Source organism: Colias croceus, chromosome 29 (assembly GCF_905220415.1).
Source record: "Colias croceus chromosome 29, ilColCroc2.1".
Classification (NCBI taxonomy): Eukaryota; Metazoa; Arthropoda; class Insecta; order Lepidoptera; family Pieridae; genus Colias; species Colias croceus.
Genome location: NC_059565.1, coordinates 4,358,716 through 4,380,784, shown reverse-complemented (window position 1 = coordinate 4,380,784; position 22,069 = coordinate 4,358,716). Strand labels below are relative to the sequence as shown.

Genomic DNA, 22,069 nt, shown 5'->3' with positions numbered 1-22,069 from the left:
TATGTACTTAATTTCATAATTTTTAGTGAGTTTTAATTATTTTAACAACTTATTTTTTATATTATTAGATTGTTGGCTAAGTGCACGTTCTCACTCTAAGTTCTCACTATATCGTAGCGATAAATTAATCATTTGGTGACTGTCGTCTCTAACTATTTCCATTATTGACCATACTCGGATTGCTTGTCGTCACATATTTTATCTATAGATCTTGTACCCATAGATGTAGAAATAACATTACCATAGAAACATTTTATTGTTTCTTGGATTTAAATGAATGCGATATTAAAAAAACTGCATGATTATATTCTGTCGTTACGACAAAGTGAGAACGCGCCCTTAATACATAATATATTATTATATTATGTTTATTGCTCTGAGTTATGGAACGGTCTAGAAACGGTAGATAGATTTTGACATGTTAATAAAACTGAGTATGATATAGGCTTAGGATATAGGTATATTATGAACAAGATTATGAAAAACAACCATATTTCAATGAAGGGGATAAAATGGGATAAAATCAAGGATAAAATAAATAAAAACAGATATACTAGGTAAAACACTTTATTTGTCAAAATATAATACATCTACGTATTTACATAATTCCTAGCCGTCTTACAATATACTAAATAAGTTTTTAAATAATTACATAACATTAATTGAATCCGATAAATTGGTATTGATGGAACTGAAAATATGAATGTTATAATATTATTTTGTTTTAAAAATAGTGTGAAAATAAAAAATTAAAAACAAGTTGGTCTCATTCAAGCTTAAAACTATTTTATATTATTTTTACAATAAAGTATTTCTAAGCGTAAACTTTAAACATAACTTTATACAGATAATAAATTGAGTAAAAAAGAAATATATAAAGCAGAGTCTTGATCGTGTAGTGCGCAATTTTTAATCTGTAAGCAATAAAAAATAAATTAATTAATAAAGTTATTCTGAGTGCAATTTTTTGTCTAGCCTAGGTACTATGGTCAAAATTTTATATTCATTATTCAGTTCAGTTTGAGTTCAGTCAGTGAAAAACACGTGAAAAATTGGAAAAATTAGACAACTTTAGTCATAGAGCCGTAGAGCGTTGTTTTTTTTTCGTACAGACAAATTTTTCCCGCCTTTTAATCATAATGTTTTAACTTTGTTTTAGTTGTTTTGGTACCTATTTATGGCTACTAAAAATTGGTCAGATAACTAGACAAGAGCTAATGAGAGATTCTTGTGTGATTGAATTACAATTTTAACAAGATTTTGGTATAAAACGTTTATGTATTTTCGTTAATTTCATGCTTATAATAATAAAATTTATTAATTATGATCATAGTGCAATGTTGTGAAGTAGGTACGGCAGGGGACAGTCTGAAGGTAAGTATTTTCAGTATTCATACACATAATATTTGAGTGATTTTAAATTTTAATGCAATGAAGGGTATAACTTATGTGGAGTTAAGTAGCTTTATGAGTGAGTTCTCGTTGAGTTAAAATCATAGTTATAACATACTGTCTACAATAAACATCTACACTATGTTAATTAAATGATTTTCAATTTAAACGGACAGATTTCGTTCAAAATTCAATAATTTCATTAGTAGCGAAAGTTTGTGAGGATAGATGGATGGATGGATGTGTAAAAAATGAAATTTGGTATACGTAGTTAGCTGAAGACCCAGAATAAGACATAACTAGGTTACTTTTTATCCCAGAAATCCCACAAGATGAACGGGAACTAGTTACCTATGCGGGATTTTCTTTGAAAACGCGGGCGAAGCCGCGAGAAGAAATCTAGTTACTTATAATATAACTAGCGGTCCGCCCCGGCTTCGCCCTTGGTACATATTTCGCAATAAAAGGTAGCCTAAGTTCTTTTTCATGGTCTAAAGATTGTCAGTGCCAAATTTCATCAAAATCGGTCCAGTAGTTTATGCGTGAAAACCATACATACATACAAACCTTTCCTCTTTAGAATATTAGTATAGATTTACGTCAATGTATACTTACTGGTTGTTTAATCTCCTCGCTCTGGGCAGAGTGGAAAAGTCGTCCTTCAAGCAGATTTCTCTTGCCCCTAATATGTAATTCTTCAAGTAGTTCGGCCAGTTCATATTCTGTAAAATAATGACAATATTATTATTATTAATTACTAATTATATAAACATCATAGTTAGTGAAAACAAGTATAAACGTGAATACAAGTGAAAACGTAAACAAAGATTAAAATTAGAATCTTGCAATTACAACAATTTATGTATTTATTTGTTGAATATTTATAAGCTTTGTGTGTGAAGGTAGTTGGATATTTGCCTCCAAAGAATAAACAACGGCTGGTTTGAAGTCAGTGATCGTCGCACTGTCATACCGGACGCACGTACGCACGCGTATTTGAAGTATTATTGGGGTTAGTCATTTTTATATTATTATTGGAAATTAACAGTTTATTTCGTTTATTTTAGTCTTGTAGTAATGTAAAATTTTTGTTTTGTTCATTTTTTTTATTCGGGATTAGGCAGGCATTTGACCATCGCTTCGCCTGATGGAAAGCAATAAGCGAGGTCTAGGATGGAGCATACTGACCTAATAAGTGCCTATTCACTTTTTTTTTGAACAAGTCCAGTTTATAAATTATAATTATCATTTAACTTAATGAGCTATCGAATCCTATAAAATAACTTTAAAATGTGCGAGGGATGCGTAGCGAGTGATGTGTTTGTAAAGTACCAATCATATAGATTGATTTAGGCGTTTTAAGCGATACTATCTCTAGTGGAAAAATACCCTAAAATGCCCGTTTTAGGGTATTCGTATCGAATCACTTTTACCTACAGCTGTTATTACCTACATTTAACTTGTGAAGTCTGTCGAATCCACAGGTCGAATCCTAAAAAATATCGTACCTATTGCGATTGCGCCCTAATAGCTCTCGGACGTGAATTATGTGTTTATTGAAGTGAAACTTCTTTATCGGGGTTGGAAAAAAATTTAGTGTACTTTTTCGTTACGCGTGACATTTTTCCGTTACGCGCCATGTTTTTCTTATCCCTACCACGCGTGATTCGACGTATTTCTGTAAAGTTGCATATAGTAAATTATTTTTTGAAAAATAAGGTCATAAAGAAGTTTCACTTCTTACGTGTGTACACGCACACATTTTTTTCGTTATAAGTTTAGTTTTTGAGCAGGTGTGTAAAATTACAGTACAATCTCACTTCATGGTCACGGTCATGTCTCTGCAAATCGACGTGAAGCGCTTATATTATGTTTCTGGAAAATTTAAAGCAAACCCACAATAATTTTAACACTTACTTTTATATCCGTAAAGAATATTTCGTCATCTTCCTTAGAGATCCTCTCTTTCAAAGAGAGGAAGTATCCATTCTTGAAACACCATGTTCTATTCGCATAGTGTTCTAATACTTCAAGGCCGAATGTGATTCTCTTCTGTAGCTTTACTAGGCTAGAATATAAAGATTAGATAAGAGAAAAAACAAAAATGTAACATAAAAGAGAACTTAGGCTGGTTGCAGAGCTTGACCGACATAAAAGAGAACTTAGGCTGGTTGCAGTGCGTACGTCAGTCGTGCTTGTCATATGTATGGAAATTCATAAAACCGTTCATAGCTAGACCGACCACAGAACTATATCGAGACGATACGCACGCGTATTGTCATGCGCATTAGTGTCATAGTCATAAAATTATTGATGCGTATCGTCAGGACCGACGGTACGCACTGACGGTCGGTCAAGCTCTGCAACCAGCCTTAGGAAGTGAATTAAATGAACTTAGGAAGAGAATGAACTACTGGTCCGATTTGAATAATTCTTTCGGTGTTAGATAGCCCATTCATAGACGAAGGCTTATAGTCTATATATCACGCTAAGACCAACAGGAGCGGTGCCACGCGGGTGAAACCGCGCAGCACAGCTAGTAAAATATAATTTGGTATACTTACAAAGGTTTATGCCCCAGGACTCGTAGTAGTAAATCAATAAACAACGCTGGTATGAAATGTATGAAGAAAGATTCAATTTGGAATTGTATTTTCGACTTGGTCGGTGATCCCTCAGGGTACCATAGCATTACTGAGAATGGATATTCGTTGATTATTTTTTTACCTGTAGAACAAAAATCATATTGTGGCTTCAAACTCAAACATTTATTTAGTCAATTAGACTTCTTATAAAAGCACTTTTCAATCGTCATTACATTTTTTAACATTTACCACCGATTCGGAAAGCAGTATCTATGGAGAAGAACCGGCAAGAAACTCCATAGTTGCTCTTTTAAAATTAAATATACAATTTTACAATTTAATTTTACATAATATGTAACTTATATCTAACTACATAATATGCCAAAGAATTACTGTCCTGTGGTTATTACGCGACAACCCTCTATGGATTTTCATCTTCCATGTATTCCTATATATTTATTAATCAATTCTAAACTCGGCTGATAACGCAAGTGACAGCTCAAGTTTTGTTTATAGTATAGCGTAGCTGCTCAAATTTTTGCGTAAGCGCACACTCAATTCTGAGATCGGTTTAGTAATTACGGGCCTTAAGTGCCCTAGCTCTATTACGCAGTTTAATAAAGAAACGAATCTTCAATGGCGGCCAAAGCTGACTTTGACAGATGGTAGGATCAGCAAAAAAAGCAAATAAAAATAACGTAAATTGATAATTATTTTATTAATTTTTTCTAATTGTTTGTTGACAAACTTTTTTGTTATTGTATTTGTGTATTTACATGAATTATCATATTTACGTATACAGAATGTAATAAAATCCCCATAATACTTGTAATAAGCCCATAAAACTGAACAACTTTTCCCAAAGAACATATTTTGTCAAATTCCAATAAAACATTATTTACTTTCGCAAATGCATAATTGTCATTGTATATGATAAAAACTATTATAGGGAAAATCAAATACATTTTAGTGATTTTATTTTTCCCTTTTTTTTGCATACCGTACGGCCGTGTGTGAGCGAGAGGGAATGATAAGCGCCGCCATTGAAGATTCATTTCTTTAAAGAACTGACTAATACATAAAGACTGTATATCCCTTACCATATTCCAACGCTTCTCCCCAAGTGAGCGGATCACAATCCGACCGAGTTATATTGCACACTACTATGTCCTTTTTCCTGAAATAAATATAAATATATTTTTTAAAAGTACCCTTAATATCATCTGGTTTTCGTATGATTTGTTTGCTTTGTTAGTATGGGTTGTGTTCATAATTCAGGGTCTAATAATAATTAAATTAATGAATCAAAATATTTGAAGTGAAACTTCTTTATCGGGGTTGGAAAAAAATTTAGTGTAACATTTTTTCGTTACGCGCGACATTTTTCCGTTACGCGTCATCTTTTTCTTATCCCTAGCACGCGTGATTCGACGTATTTCTGTAAAGTTGCATATAGTAAATTATTTTTTTGAAAAATAAGGTCATAAAGAAGTTTCACTTGTGTGTGTACACTAGTACACGCATATATTTTTTTTCTATGCGTTTATAGTAGTGGTGTTGCTAACAATGATAATGATGTCTGATGATGAAATGGAGCAACTACGGAGTTTCTTGCCGGTTCTTCTCCATAGATACTGGGGGTAAATGTTAAAAATTATGTTTTGACGATTCAAAAGTGCTTCTAGAAATCTAATTCCATAAATTAATTCATTATATTGCTGATAATGATGAATATGCTGTTGCTGAAGACAATGAACATATTGTTGTTGACAATGAAGATGATATTGTTGATCAAGTTGTTGTTCCTGAAGATAAACATGTTGATTTTGAGGATGATGATGAATATCGTTATTAATGATAAACTATTGTTGAGGATGAATATGTTGATGATAACATTGTAATTGTATAACGCAAAAGACGCTCATGTAACATTTAACAACTGGTGATGAACCTTTAATAATAAACTAGTTGTGCTCCGCGCTTTCACACGCATTGCTCCACTGCTGTTGTTCTTAGCGTGATGATATATAGCCTAAAGCCTCCCTCGATAAATGGACTACCTAACACTGAAAGAATTTTTCAAACCAGTAATTCCTGAGATTAGCGCGTTCAAACAAACAAACTCTTCAGCTTTATAATATTAGTATAGATAAAAATAAGAATGAAGAAGATATTGTTGTTAAGTTGTTAATCATGAAGATGAAGATGTTGATAAAGATTATAACTTACTGTTCCAAGCCGTTCAAATACGCGAGAAGAATGCATGCGTTTATAGTGACGTCGACTGGGACGGTGTCCGCGCGCCTTGTTTCATCACAGTACATAGTTCTGATTACACCTGGAAATATTATTTATAAAATATAATTATTTATTAGGCTGGATGCAGAGCTTGACCGACCATCAGTGCGTACGTCAGTCGCGCTTGTCATATGTATGGAAATTCATTAAACCGTTCATAGCTAGACCGACCATACGCACGCGTATTGTCATGCGTATTAGTTTCATAGTCATACAATTATTGATGCGTATCGTCAGGACCGACGGTACGCACTGACGGTCGGTCAAGCTCTGCAACCAGCCTTATTTGTCACCTTAAGAGGAGGCTCCCTAAATTTTACGTGAATTACAGTTACGTAATTGTAACATTTTCGCTCGATTCATTTTTTATTCAAAAATTATGCCTTTTTTAAGGATTATTACATTTTTTTAAAGATTTACTTGGACTTTATGTCTAAAATAAATGTTAACAGTAAGAAAATATAGTTTACTATCCAATCCCAAGATATTTTTTCTCTAGATCAATTATTATTACTTTAGTTATAAACGAAATAAGAATTGAGACTTACGAGATTTAGTTTCGAGCTCGAACGCGATCAAAGAGCGCACGCGATATTCAACTTTATTACGGCTGTGTTAGCGTCTAGCACCGTAGCGGTCTAACCGGTCTCTCAGTGCTAGAAATTATGTTAGCGAGCCTCCTCTTAACCACCGCTATTTGAATATCGCGCAGTGAAAAACTAGATCTGCGTTGAGTCGTGAAAACATGTTTAGTTCGACAAACAGAATTTTGCATTTATGTTAATAGTAGCTGTGCCTCGCGGTTTTACCCTACTATGCCTTTTATTGGACAGCTTGATTTTAGTGAAAACTAACTTAAATATTAAATTCAGCTTTTTACTATGTATCTTATCGCACGATTTTACGGTTTATTTTAGAATGACATCTCTAGGTACATGATACGTTTTGTTTCTTTGGCTCCAATACGAAAAAATTCGGATTTTCTACAACAGAGGGCGTTAATTTTCAATAGATATAACTTTGAACCTGAACACATAGATATAAGGTTGATATTTGTGTTAAACGTGATTATAAGAACGGTCGACTGTGTCATTCATTGTTATTTAGATTTCAATGGCGACATTCGTAATACTTGTAAATATTCTATAATTTTAAGGAAAATCGGCATTATTTCTAAAAAAAATACTTACTGATGAACTGTTATTCCTTTATTAGTATACTTAATTACAACTTATGGAAGAATTTCCGCAATGGAAAATGCTGAAACATACAATGTTTACACACATACGTCTCGAGAGCAACTGAACAGCGACGAACGCAATGGTGGCTTGGAAGTCACCTGAGTGGCGACAAGATCACGCGCGCTTACGACTTCTAGTGTCTTGTTATTTAGATTTCTATGTATCCTTGTATGTATCTAACACTGAAATAATTTTTTAAATCGAACCAGTACTTTCTGAGATAAGCGCGATTAAAATTAGTTCAGCATTTTTTACGTGAAGGAGTAACAAACGTAAACATACAATCTTTCTCCTATATAATATTAGTATAATATTAATAGCATTACCTTTTCCCGCTCCAACAATAATTCCAGTAGGACCATTCAAGTTGTCAATCCATCCCGGAAAGGGTTCTTTTAACGATGCTGTCACTGGGGAATAATAAAAATAAATAAACTATTATTTAAATTCAAAAATGTTGAAATATTAGCATAGAATACATAATAGTAGCTAATATTAGTGGAAAATATAAAAAAAAAATGGCTTCAGATTCTGATTAATATTATCAATTCGGATTCTGAAGGAACTAAGTAGTTTCGAAATTATGAAAAAATTTTTTAGATGATTTTAATTCCATAAATGTGTAAATTGCTAAGTTTCAGTTGCTAAGATTATTAAAATTACTTTTTCATGAAAGTTATACCCAGTGCCGGATTAAGCCAGCGCGGGGCCTGTAGCAAATTCTGTCAAGAGGCCCTTCGTTTCCTATAGTTTCTCAAGTTAAAGGGTATTAAATAAAACTGTACGTACACGGTGCTTCTGTGTGGGTGTTATGTTACCAGATATTGAAAAATTTTCCCCGACTACGGAAGAAAGAGGGTTATGTTTTTCGAGTGTATCTATGTATAATATTTATTTGGCACGCCCTGCAGTATAAACCGCTGAACCGATTTTGATTTATGAGGTGACATTGCAATCATCTGTAGCGGCGGTGTTAGTGCCGTTCTACATAAATTAGCTGTCAGGGTTTAATTTTAATTTTAATATAAATATTTGTATATGATAATTTTTTATAATATGTTAAAAATTATTTTGTTACATAAACGATAAATTTTTAATTAAATAAATTACAGATTAGATACACATAACAAAATGTTTCTAAATTACAATGATTACCTATATTATTTTTTATTTTCAAAATATACAGGGTTACTTGTAAAACACCGGCAACCTCGCAGGACATGATGGCTAACATTATGAGCAACAACATTTGTTCTACGACTTTTGATAATTTGTTAGATTTTATTTTCATACAAAAATTAATATTCATTTAATTTTCCGTTTGAATATTATAAACTCTAACGCCTCACAAAAATTACGTAAACAAGAAGCGAACGAGAGGGGGAAGGGAACGTCGCGTCGTCCATCCGATAATGAATAGAACATAGACTTACAAATGTTAGGAAGGTACAATAAAAGTTTAAAAAATCATTTAAAAATAATTTATTGCGTTATGCCAAAAGTCGTAGAACAAAATGTTGTTACATATGATGTTAGCTATCTTGTCCTGCGAGGTTGCTGGTGTTTTACAAGTAATCCTGTATAAATGCGGATAGCGGTAGTTTTTAGTCTAGAACACGGGACATTTTATTTTTAGAAAGAAAGAAGGAAGAAATCATTTATTCCAATACACACAAACACATAACAATAGCATTGAAAATTATGAATACAGGTAATAGAAAACATAAATTTATGTATGGTTGCTTGCGCTAAAAAAGGAAGCCACTCAGGATACTTGAGGCATAATACCTTAACACTGATTTTCAGTGACACCTTACGACATAGTCAGCTGCTTTACTGGATAATAAATAAATATAATTCCTGAATAATAATAATTTTGTCATATCCATCACGGAGTTCAACTGAATTAAATCGCGGGCGAAAACGACTCTGACGTTTTTAAGCTATATAAAATAACAAAATAAAAGTATTATGCTTATTAAAATTATCTTATAATGATCATGAACCTTTATTGCACTATAAAAATAATCACATTCACGATCGAAAAATCCAACAAATCCAACAGCACTACTATCTTTTAACCATTTTACCGTTTTACCCATAAAAATGGCAAATTCATTTTCAAAATACTGGCAGCATACGTTGAAGTTTTGTATTCCTCTTTCCTCGTTATTCGTATATGTAAAATTATTTTACATATACGAATAACGAAGGAAAATAATTATTATTATTTGTATATACAAAATGAAATAAGCCAAATAATCTACAGAGAACCTGTAAAACGATCTTTTTGTTTGTTTTCGGGAATACATTTTACAGCGTTTTAATATCACAAGACAGCATTTTTTTACTAAAATAGCAAACCCCTTTTTAGACGTATTGCATGACACTATAATCGCTATAGCACTGGCGGAGGTTCGTATTCGTCATTGATTTCGTATTTTCTTTGACAAGGGCGATGGATGATTGTCATGCTCCATCTGCCTTTTATTTTGTAATCTAAGGTTTGATAGTCGGTAGAATCCTATTTTATTTGATCGGGTTGTTACGACTAGTTCGTTCGATGACAATATCAGGGGATTCCCCTGTTAGTTTTGCCGTGCTACCAACTTGCGTGTAGCGCAGTGCAAGCAGTACAACACAACTTTTGGTGTAGCCAGCGCTCAATTGTAGAAACGTGGTAAAATTTTAAATTATTGTCGTAGATTTTGATACCAACGTTTCTCGTGGTAGGTACGTGTATTTTTTTACGGTACGTGTATTATAAATTGATATTTTTTTACGGTCAGACAGGTATTAGACCGCGGGGCCCCCCGATTCGCGGGGCCCGTAGCATTTGCTACTCTTGCTACGTGGCTAATCCGGCACTGGTTATACCTATAAGTTACTAGCAAACCGGGCGAACTCCGTTTCGCCACCAGAGACACCTTTTCTTGTTATAAACCTCACGGAGCCCGAGACCTTTCCAACGAATGCAAAACCGTGGAAATCGGTTCGTGCATTCTGGAGTTATAGCGTCAGGAAGGAAAACCCGACTAATTATTTTTATATACTTAGTAGATTACCACTTAAAATTTGGATTATTTCGATACGTACCAATAGAAGGCCTTGCCAGCACAATCGGGAACTTGCCATTATAACCCGCAACCAGTTGTTCAGTTAAACATTTCGTGTAACCGTATGTATTTGGCTCTGGGTATATTAATCTGAAAATATAATTTTATATTTTTAACCGGCTTCAAGAATTATATCAGGTTCAACAAATTTCATCTATACTAATATTATAAAGCTGAAGAGTTTGTTTATTAAAGTGAAACTTTTATTACATCGTCTCAAACTTTTTGGTCTGTGTAGCGCATGTCGCGTGTATCGCGGCTGCCGAGTAGGTATACCTACTCGGCACGCGACATGCGCTACACAAAGCATTGTTCGGAACCGTTCGAACAGTTTCACTTTTACCGTGGTTTCATAAAACCACACAACATTTTTTGTATGTTTGTTTGTTTGTTTGTTTGTTTGTTTGAACGCGCTAATCTCGGGAACTACTGGTCCGATTTGAAAAATTCTTTCGGTGTTAGATAGCCCATTCATTTATCGAGGAAGGTTATAGGCTATATTTCATTACGCTACGGGCAACAGGAGTGGAGCCACGGGGGTGAAACCGCGCGGAGCAGCTAGTATATGTATATGAAGAAAGAATATAAATGCCAAAGTAACTCTGTCTGTCTGTTACTCAAACCAATTTGCATTAAATATGGTATAGAGAATATTTTTTGATACCCGAAAAAGGACAGGCTACTTTTTACTCCGGGATATAGGATAGGTTTTATCCCGGAAATCCCCCGGGAATGGGTACTATGCGGGTTTTTCTTTGAGTGCTCAGGCGAAGCCGCGGGCGGAAAACTAGTTTATTATATCAGAATTTTCAGCCTTGTTTATGACAACTTTAAAAAACTCTGCCCAATACACGCGTAGGCAGAGTTTTAATTGCCCATGAATGGACTGCTAAATTGTACCTTCTATACTAACTATTCTATAATATAATTGAACACTAGCGGTCCGCCCCGGCTTCGCCCGTGGTACATATTTCGCAATAAAAGGTAGCCTATGTTCTTTCTCAGGGTCTAAAGATTGTCTGTGCCAAATTTCATCAAAGTCCGTCCAGTAGGTAGTTTATGAACCTATTCATTACAATCAAACAAACAAACAAAGTTTTCCTCTTTATAATATTAGTGTAGAAATATGAGTATTAATGCGGCAACTACTTCCTCAAACTGAATACAAAAAAAATCACCCAAAAAATATTTGTATGAACTCACTTAGGCTGCATATGCATGAGTAGGTCATCATCCATCCACTTGATACAATCCATCAATTTGAGCGGATCGTGTTTGGCAGGATATAGCTTTTCTTCCAAAATTTCTATATCAGATCGACAGTAAGATGTCGATGTGTGGAGGAACACCTAGAAAAACAAAACAAAATATACGTTTTTTTTTTCTGTAATATGAAACGATTTCTTAACTCGAAGAAAAATAGAAAAAAAAAATCAAATACAAACAAGTGATAACTGCGTTAAAAACAACCGACTTCAAACTTGCACTTGCAAAATTTACAAATACCTACAGACAAAAATGCTCATAAAATAAAAACTACTGGGCCTATCCGAATAAAATTTTTATGGGACCAATTCGACACCATCCCGCATCGAACAAAAAAAGAATCACGTAAATCGGAGTAATCGGTGTACATACATAAAAAAAAAAAAAAAATATACCGGCCGAATTGATAACCTCCTCCTTTTTTTTGAAGTCGGTTAAAAAGATCATATTTTCTGGATTTTCTGTCGATGAATACTATAAATTAATTCATGCCTTAGTTCAGTTTCAATTTAACCCGCGAATTCGCTAATAAAAAAATATCAGTTTTATCAAAAACTAGCTGCTCTGCGCGGTTTCACCCCCGTGGCCCCGGTCCTGTTTTCGTAGCGTGATGATATATACATATAGCCTTCCTCGATAAATGAGCTATCTAACACCGAAAGAATTTTTTAAATCGGACCAGTAGTTCCTGAGATTAGCGCGTTCAAACAAACAAACAAACTCTTCAGTTTTATAATATTAGTATAGATAAGTACTTAATAACTAGTATTATAGTAAAAAATACCTCTAGTTTTTTCATCCCTTCAGCGAGCTGCAAGGTTCTCTGTGTTCCAGCTATATTTAGATTGACGGCATCTCGTATAAACGTATCAAATCTGAAAAAAATATATATTTTGTACATAAACCATACTACTTAATATTATAAATGCGAAAGTAACTCTGTCTGTCTGTCTGTTAATCTATCACGCCTTAACTACTGAACCAATTTGCATGAAATTTGGTATAGAGATATTTTGATACCCGAGAAAGGATATAGGGACGGGTTTTTCTTTGACTGCACGGGCGATGCCGCGGGTGGAAAGCTAGTATAATCTATATATATATAAATGAAACCCGTTCCGCGTTGTCACGGCATCACGCGTGAACGGCTGAACCGATTTCGATAATTCTTTTTTTTAATGTTTGTGGAAGTCCAAGGATGGTTCTTATGTAGAGAAAGCGTAAATATGTACCACGGTCGAAGCCGGGGCGGACCGCTACTTCAAACTCAAACTCAAACATTTATTTATTCAATTAGGCTACTTTAAGTAGCACTTTCGAATCGTCATCTCGCGTTTTAGTTTGGTTATACCAATGAAAAAAAGCCTCGAACCATAGTGAATATTAATTGGTTGTCATGCTCCATCTGTACTTTATTTTGTAATCTAAGTTCTTAAATTTATGTTTTAATTCATGCAAGGGATCAATACTAGGGAAGGAACAGGTCCCCTTAATACAGGTTATACCTAGTAAGGGGGCCTGAACCCCAATCCAATATGACAAACTTATGTATGAATTCAAATAAAGATTTTATTTATTATTATTATTTATTATTCATCTTAGTTGCATATATAACAACTTAGAATATTCGTTTTATTACTTAAAGTGGCCTATTTTGAAAATGTATAATATTTTCATAAATTATTTATATTATAAGTAAGCTAATATAAGCAATAACATATAACTGATGTTTTAGCCTCGTAAAAACTAAAACTGATACATTCGAAAAAACAATTTTTCCCATGTTTCAGACTAGATTTTCCATTTCATTTTTTTTTAAATTACATCCAAAACGGAGCTCTTTTTCCATTACCCCGAGAATTTTTATGAACAACATTATAAATTCATGAGTACATACATAAGAATGTATGTTGGAATTACCGCAGAGAGGCGGATAAGAAAAATAGTTTAATTGAAATATGATTATTTTCTACATTTTTCTAATACGGATCTTGACGTAGAGAGATAGCGCGCAAGAGCAACTTTTGTCTCTGCAACTATTTAGTCTCTCCCATCAACTCTATGGGGTAGTAAGAAAGTGCGCGCACGTACCGACGCAACTCCCCATAGAGTTGATGGGAGAGACTAAATAGTTGCGGAGACAAAAGTTGCACTTGCGCGCTAGCTCTAGGGTGTTCTGGTAGAAAAACATTTGCCGGTACAGTTAGAGATAGCGCGCAAGAGCAACTTTTGTCTCCGCAACTATTTAGTCTCTCCCATCAACTCTATGGGCTAGTAAGAAAGTGCGCGCACGTAGCGATGCAACTCCCCATAGAGTTGATGGGAGAGACTAAATAGTTGCGGAGGCAAAAGTTTCTCTTGCGCGCTAGCTCTAAGGGTGTTCTGGTAGAAAAACATTTGCCGGTACAGTTATTATGTAAATTGTAAATAATACTAACATCGCAAAAAGTGTGGATACACAAAAATTATAAACTCCGTTCAAAGTACAATTATGTTAACAACAAGGTAACATACTTGATACAACTTAAAAATAAATTATGTTTTTGACGCATCTTTTTTTTGTCTACTCTGTGTAATAATGTAATTTAAAATAAAAATAAAAAATAATTTTAACAAACACTACGGACTGTGTATTTTTTATCTTCTAAAAATTAAGATTTGATTTCTTTTTTGTTATTTTTTTCAACATGAGTTACGCTTAAAGACAGAAAGTTGAGCGAAAAAAAGTTTTTGCGTTGCGTCAAAAATTAGTGCGCTAAGGTCAAAGTAAAAAAAACGGGCTAATGAAAACGCTCATGACGCGTTTTAGTTTGGTTATACCAATGAAAAAAAGCCTCGAACCATAGTGAATATTAATTGGTTTATGTTACACGATTCGCAAGATTTAATTTTTATCTCTATCATTAGTACCATAGACATTCTATAAACAGACTCACAATCGCCTATTAAAAGATCTAAAATATCGCATCTGTGTTGTATAAATATATTCATTGAAATTAACACCTTATCTTATGGCAGTAATGTTCGAAGTCGAAGTATATGGTGTACTTGAAAAGTAAGTCTGTCATACGCGTAGGTAGAGATTTGCTTTGGACAATTTTTGAACGTGATTGTGGGTCTAAGTAGTTGTTCATTGTACAATGCATTGCAATGATCACAGATATTACCACACACTAATATAATACAATACCACAGATAATATAAAGCTATGTTAGAAGTATGATTAGCCATTCGCTTGTTAAAAAACCCTGCCAAATAGACGCGTAAGCAGAGTTTTGCTTTGGACAATTTTTGAACGTGTTTGTGAAGTATTTTTTGTACATTATAAGTATGTTCGCAGATAATATAATAGGCTGTGCGGCTGAACCCGCGGGCAAAATCAAGTATTTTGTATAACTCATGTGTTATAACATATTCTGATGATGATATGATGATAACCTAAATTAATCTAAAGTTTTATCTAAAATCCACTTGGTAGTTATTTCGTGAAAGAGTAACAATTAACAAACATATATCCATCATCACAAATTTTCATCATCATCATCATCATCATCAGCCCATATACGTTACCGCACTGCTGCGACTCGGGCCTCCTATGAGGTTATTTGCAAACTTTCTCATTTATAATATTAAGTAGTATTAGTAGAATAGGATACAAATAGTACCTCACACTGGCCGCTATGTGAAACACAATTTGGCATTCTCTATGTAATTCTTCTCTATCGTGCGGTGAAATGCCAAGATCTTGAGATTCTATGTCACCGGCCACTGGACGTAACTTGTCGAACGCTTTTGGGGATACCTCTCGCAGTTTGTCGAACACCTATAATGTTATTATTGTTTATATTAGGTTCAATAAAACAACCAAAAAAAGTATTTAATATATGACATACTAGCTTTCCACCCGCGGCATCGCCCGCGCAGAAGAAAGAAAAACCCGCATAATTCCCGTTCCTGTGGGATTTTCGGGATAAAACCTATCCTATGTCCTTAGTTAGTAGTTAAGGCGTGATTGAGTAACAGACAGACAGACAGAGTTACTTTCGCATATTTTTATTATTTTATAATATTAGTATGGATATGAACATTTTGGAGGGCCTATCGGTGGCTGTCAGCACGGTAAGGTAGACGCATGTTCGAATCCATTCGAGTGATCGAATTTTGTCTATTCTTGAAAAATGATCAAATTCTAATATTTATAAACACAGTTTACAGTTACGAGTATATAAAATATTGACTAGAAGGGTTCTCTTATAAAAAAAACCTGTGTGATACAGGTATACAAGTAAGTAGTTTTTTAATAAATAAGAAATTGTCAAAATTGCTTTAATAGTTTTGTTAAGTTTTGTTCATTTACATAACTACAAACTAAAGCATTAAATTTGGTTCTGTTAAATGCTCTAAAATTTATCTAACCCGATTAAATACTTTCCTTACCTTTCCATTAATATACTCCTGCAATCTACTATTGACGCCCAATCCCCTCTTCGGCCGCATTAGCAGGTATATAACCTTAACATCAGGACAGCACCTCAAAAGCTTCTCCACCAGAACTTTACCCATAAACCCCGTGCCCCCCGTGACGAATACCGCCTTGCCAGCGTAGTAGTCTGCTACTCTGACTGACGCCATGTCTGAAAGATAGTCAAATTTCGAAGTAAGTGAGTAAAAATTACGAAGTAAGTGAGCAAAAATTACGAAGTAAGTGAGTTAAAATTACGATGCTTAATGGTAAGTGTAAGTAAGAAATTTGACGGTAAGTTGGTAAAATCACATGGTAAAGGGTAAGTGAGTAAAAAAGTTGATGTTAGTGGGTTGTCAGTTATTTATTTTGAAGTGAAACTTCTTTAGGCGCTTTGAGAGTAAAATTTCAAGGCCGCGTCATGGCAATATCATCACCTCATGTAGTAAGGCGACGATTTTGCTATCTTTGAATTTTGCCAAAGAAGTTTCACTTCTGACATGCGTTTCTTTATAATTATATCCTTTATTTCACACAGAACATTTTAATAAAACATGACATAATAATGCAAATGGCGGCTGTCGGCAAGACACCAGTTAATAATGCTACAATTTTATATTCGGGAAGAAGGTAATATTACAGGGTAAGTTAGTAAAAATTAGAAGTTTGAGGGTAAGTAAGTTACTTATTCATCCATACTTAATATTATAAATGCGAATGTAACTCTGTCTGTCTGTCTGATGACTCAATAACGCCTAAACTACTGAACCAATTTTCATGAAATTTGGTATGGAGATATTTTGATACTCGAGAAAGGACATTTTATCCCGGGAAAATTACGGAATCCCGGAAATGTCACGGGAACAGGAACTATGCGGGTTTTTCTTTGACTGCGCGGGCGAAGCCGCAGGCGGAAACCTATTTTGTATATTATAAGTATATAGTATTTATTTCAAACAGAAACTTTTACAACACGACATAAGTAGCCTAGCTGCGTGACAAATTTCAGTTCGATCGGTCCAGTACCTAATTAGGGCTGCGCGTTGATAGATAATTGTGTTTATTTATTACTAGAGGTCCGCCCCGGCTTTGCCCGTGGTACATATTTCGCAATAAAAGGTAGCCTGTGTCCTTTCTCGGGTATCTTAATACATATCTCCATACCAAATTTCATGCAAATTGGTTCAGTAGTTTAGGCGTGATTAAGTAGGTAACAGACAGACAGACAGAGTTACTTTCGCATTTATAATATTAAGTATGGATTATTATTCTTAGTTCAGTTTTACTGAATCCAGTGTTCAATGTACTAAAGTTTTCATAAAATATTTTAAGTAAGTAAATAAATAAGTAGTTAGTACCTATAACTACCAGTTTTAGGCAAAAACTTATATAATTCAAGGATGTCTGATTTTAATTAATCTATATTAATCGGTCCAATTATAAGTAGTTTAAGTTGTTATGATGTCTAAACGACTTCGTTATTTTACGATATTTCCCAAACTAATAGTAAAAGTATTATTAATACAGGTCAAATTAACAGATAATAGGTACAAAAAAACCGCACTATCATTACGACCTGGCACTTTGAATGAATTGAAGAAAAAAAAAGAAAAAATAACTTTTTTCGTTTCCCGCGTTTTTTGTCACATTTAAACTTATTGCTCTGAGCATTTAAAAGTCGAATTGAACCTTGCGTTGTTGTTATAGGAGAATGTCAATTTTATTACAATAGTGAGTTGCCATGAAAAAAAAAAGAAATAATGACGTATATTTCATAATTAGTGTGATCGTTGAAAAAAGTAATTTGTTAGCCAATTAGCATAATGTTCTGTATCATCGTCGTAAGGAAACGATTGCGTTATAACTGGGTATTCAAAAAGTTTATTGTTTTTTTGTGTATAATTTTACGAATCATAAATGTGTTATTTTTTGTTATGTAGTGCGTGTTATGGGCTTTACATACGGTATTTGATTGACGCTTAATAAAAACTTCATACCGGTTTCCGTGATGTTTTCCTTTATCTGTTGTGTTCTGAAGTAAATAAACGATTTTTATTTTTTTTCTTTTATTTGTTGCCATATAAATTTGTTCTGATAATTTTAAAGATACCTACGTATAAAATTATAAACTGTGTTGTTTTTTAAGAAAATTTATTAATTGACTCCTTGATTATCTGACTATGTGAAATCATTTCGCAGTCAAAGTCAAATTATTCAGTGCAATTTATTCAATGCCATTAGGTATTAATTAGCGAAATAATTAACATTACAATTTAGTGTCGAAAATATGACAATAGTTGTATAATTTATGCAACTTTCAAGGTAATTGCTGCTTTTAGGGTTCTGTAACGAAACCTATCCTATCCTACTTATATCTAAGGTCATCTATACTAATATTTAAAGAGGAAAGGTTTGTATGTATGGTTTTCACGCATAAACTACTGGACCGATTTTGATGAAATCTGGCACAGACAATCTTTAGACCCTGAGAAAGAACATGGTAATGGTTCGTAACAAAAGGTAGCCTTTTATTGCGAAATATGTACCAAAGGCGAAGCCGGGGCGGACCTTGAAAATATTGAAAAAATAAATAGCAGGGGGTGTTACTGGATCGATACCAAACTTAAATATGTGATTAAAAAAATTTTTGTCTGTCAGTATGCTCATTGTTCAGGCATCAGCCGCATCACGTAAAAACTAATGGTTCGATTTCGATGAAACTTATTATCCTGGGCATAAAATGGGATACTTTTTATCCTGGAAAAATACTTAGAAAAAATCTTAATTTTTCAGTTTTATAGACTGACATCCGCGCGGACGGAGTCGCGGGCGTAAGCTAGTAAAGAAAATAAGGATGTCATAATTTCTCACAAATAAACATATAAACTTGGAATGACGTCGATGTAACTGTAAACTTACGAATATATTTATCCTCAAGACGCCTAAAAAAGTTTCAAGAAATTAAAATTTTGAAGAAATCGGTAAAAATTGTCAACAGTAAAATTTACGCATTCAATGTTTAGTTAATTAACAATGATTATAAATCAATTATCTATTGACGTATTTTAGGAATTTTAAAATATTACCTTGTCATGAACTTTGTTCATGATTTGGCGTTAACTAGGTATGAAATTTAAATTAATACTTTTATATTTTGTACACTCAACTAGACATACCGAATAAATTTGATTTAACTTAATAAAATAATTTATCGCTAAAGCAGCGATCTATATTTTTTATAAAAAATTGTGATGAAAAATATCTGCACTTATAAAAGTTTTATATTGATTCGCCTTTGGGAACCTAATGAAAGTTTCAGCCTATACCCTACATATTAGCTGTGCCTCGCGATTTCACCCACATTGCTCCGCTCCTCACGCTAAGACCAACGTCTTAGCGTGATGATATAATATAGCCTATAGCCTTCATCGATAAATGGGCTATCTAACACCGAAAGAATTTTTAAAATCGGACCAGTAGTTCCCGAGATTATCGTGTTCAAACAAACAAACAAACTCTTCAGCTTTATAATATTAAGTATAGTATAGATTATAAATTTTAAGAGGGTTTTTTGAAAACACGTATATTTTCATAAGTACCTACAGATAATCGCTTATTAGAAGATAACTAACTCGTTGGAATGGAATTTTTTTTACGCAGCAGAAGGAAGCGAACATCAATTAATAATAATTAATAAAAATTAATAAAAATTATTTTAAAAAAATATATGACTAAAAATTCATTTGAGAAATGAGAGCAGACGAAGTTTTTAATTAGGTACTTATTGGTTTAAAATAAAACACATTTCTATGAATATAAAACAACACACAAAACAAATATACCTAATAACATCGCTATTATTATGTTGGTCTAGACCTCAAACTTTAGTGTTTGAATCAAAATAAGTAGGTAGGTACCTATCTAGATGTTGTAGTTTAAATTTTAAGATAAGTACATCGAATTTAATCGACTTCGAAAATGTTGGTATCTATAATAGTTGGTAGAAAGTATAAAATAAACATTTCTATTTAACTTCGGTTCAGAAGTTACCCGATATATAAATGAAAAGTTAAATTTGGCATTGGCTTATGTTTGATTTAACGCGAGTAGGTATTATAAGTACATTTAAAGATTTTAACGGATTTTAAATGCGATTTATTCGTTAAAATCGCGTGAGTTACGAAAATATTCATATAACTCTTATAATCCATTCTATACTAATATTATAAAGCTGAAGAGTTTGTTTGTTTGAACGCGCTAATCTCGGGAACTACTGGTCGAATTGGAAAAATTATTTCAGTGTTAGATAGCCCATTTATCGAGGAAGGCTTTAAGCGATAATAATATATCATCAGGCTACGACCAACAGGAGTGGAGCCACGGGGGTGAAATCGCGCGGAACAGCTAGTCCGTTATAAATTAATGTTAGTTCTAGAGAATAATAATAGTTAAAAAAAAACTAAATAACACGCTTTTTATAGAAAACCGAAATAAAAAATAGAAAATTTTATCAAATTAGTGTATTGTCATCGGTCCTCAATAAATCTACAAAGTTTGAACGAAATCTGGCTGTTTAAAGTGGGTCAAAATCGCGCCCAAAGAAGTCGGTTACAAACAAACATACAGGTGAAGCTAATATAAAGCGTGTAAAAAGGAACTAAAAACATGTATTTTAAAGCAGCGCCTTAAAATACTTAGGTAGAGAGCCGCCAAGCTTTTTAGCTTTTGAAATAACGAGTGGATGAAAATGATTTATATATATCTTGTGATGAATTACTTAAGTACTTACATTAAAAACATATGTACCTATTATGGACTGTAATTAAGATTGTAATTTGTGTTAATTTAAATTTCCCTTAAAATTTACCCTTTACCTACTTTATAGCAATACGTCTACATTAATATTATATCCTTTCTCACAAATAAAATCGTGGCTTATTGTTGAAATCTATAGAGTGCACAATCATTCTAATATTTTGCAAAAAACGCACACACATACACACACTACCAATTATTTAAAACACACACATACACTTTTGTCTACATACCGAATTTCGTCTGAAATATCACCGGTACCAGTAAATGAATCCACATGGTTTTCAAACTCAATAAAAATATTTACCTGCTAAACACAATCACGTCTGTTAACCGCAAACTACAGAACTACTATATTTTTTTTGATACAAAACCTCGTTAGATAATTGTAATATGTTTTATCTAGCGTTACCACCAGTATGTACATGTAAGAAATGATCGTTCCGCGTATAACCCTGCTCTTATAGGTATGGAAATAATTGTTTTTTTGTATCTAAAATATATTTAAATAAATTATCTATTTTCGTGTTGATTTACGAATTCAAGACATCCATAATTTACTTTTCTAATAATACAGTTTTGTTGTTGTACTTTAGAGTGTTTCTTTAATCATATGCCTGAATTATTGTTATTAAACTAGCTTACCGCCCGCGGCTTCGCCCGATTTGTCTAAAACCTAATAAATTATATGCCTATTATATACCTTCCTCTAGAATCACTCTATCTATTAAAAAAACCGCATTAAAATCCGTTGCGTAGTTTTAAAGATTTAAGAATACAAAAGGACATAGGGACGGAGAAAACGAGTTTGTTTTATACCTATGTAGTGTTATGTAATCGTAATTGAAATAAATTAAGCAAATGTGCAGTTTCAACAAAACGAAATAATATATT

At 33.3% G+C, this 22,069-nt stretch overlaps 1 protein-coding gene across 3 annotated transcripts; it reads right to left on the bottom strand.

Moving 5' to 3' along the window:
- Positions 1 to 670: 670 nt before the first annotated feature.
- LOC123704459 (putative fatty acyl-CoA reductase CG5065) lies at positions 671 to 21,556 on the bottom strand. Of its 3 annotated transcripts, none has more exons than XM_045652849.1 (14): positions 21,483 to 21,556; positions 16,336 to 16,532; positions 15,564 to 15,721; positions 12,683 to 12,773; positions 11,836 to 11,981; positions 10,613 to 10,722; positions 7,843 to 7,926; positions 6,207 to 6,315; positions 5,078 to 5,154; positions 3,957 to 4,119; positions 3,310 to 3,460; positions 2,008 to 2,114; positions 750 to 914; positions 671 to 697 (listed from the first exon to the last, which is right to left on the bottom strand). In XM_045652849.1, the coding sequence occupies exons 2-13, from the start codon at positions 16,528 to 16,530 to the stop codon at positions 815 to 817; spliced, it is 1,491 nt and encodes a 496-aa protein (XP_045508805.1). In that variant the 5' UTR covers positions 16,531 to 16,532; positions 21,483 to 21,556; the 3' UTR covers positions 671 to 697; positions 750 to 814. The 3 variants fall into 3 exon arrangements, with proteins under 3 accessions (XP_045508805.1, XP_045508804.1, XP_045508807.1); XM_045652848.1 differs by having other exon boundaries at positions 21,393 to 21,500; XM_045652851.1 differs by lacking the exons at positions 671 to 697; positions 750 to 914 and having other exon boundaries at positions 2,004 to 2,114; positions 21,393 to 21,500.
- Positions 21,557 to 22,069: the final 513 nt, after the last annotated feature.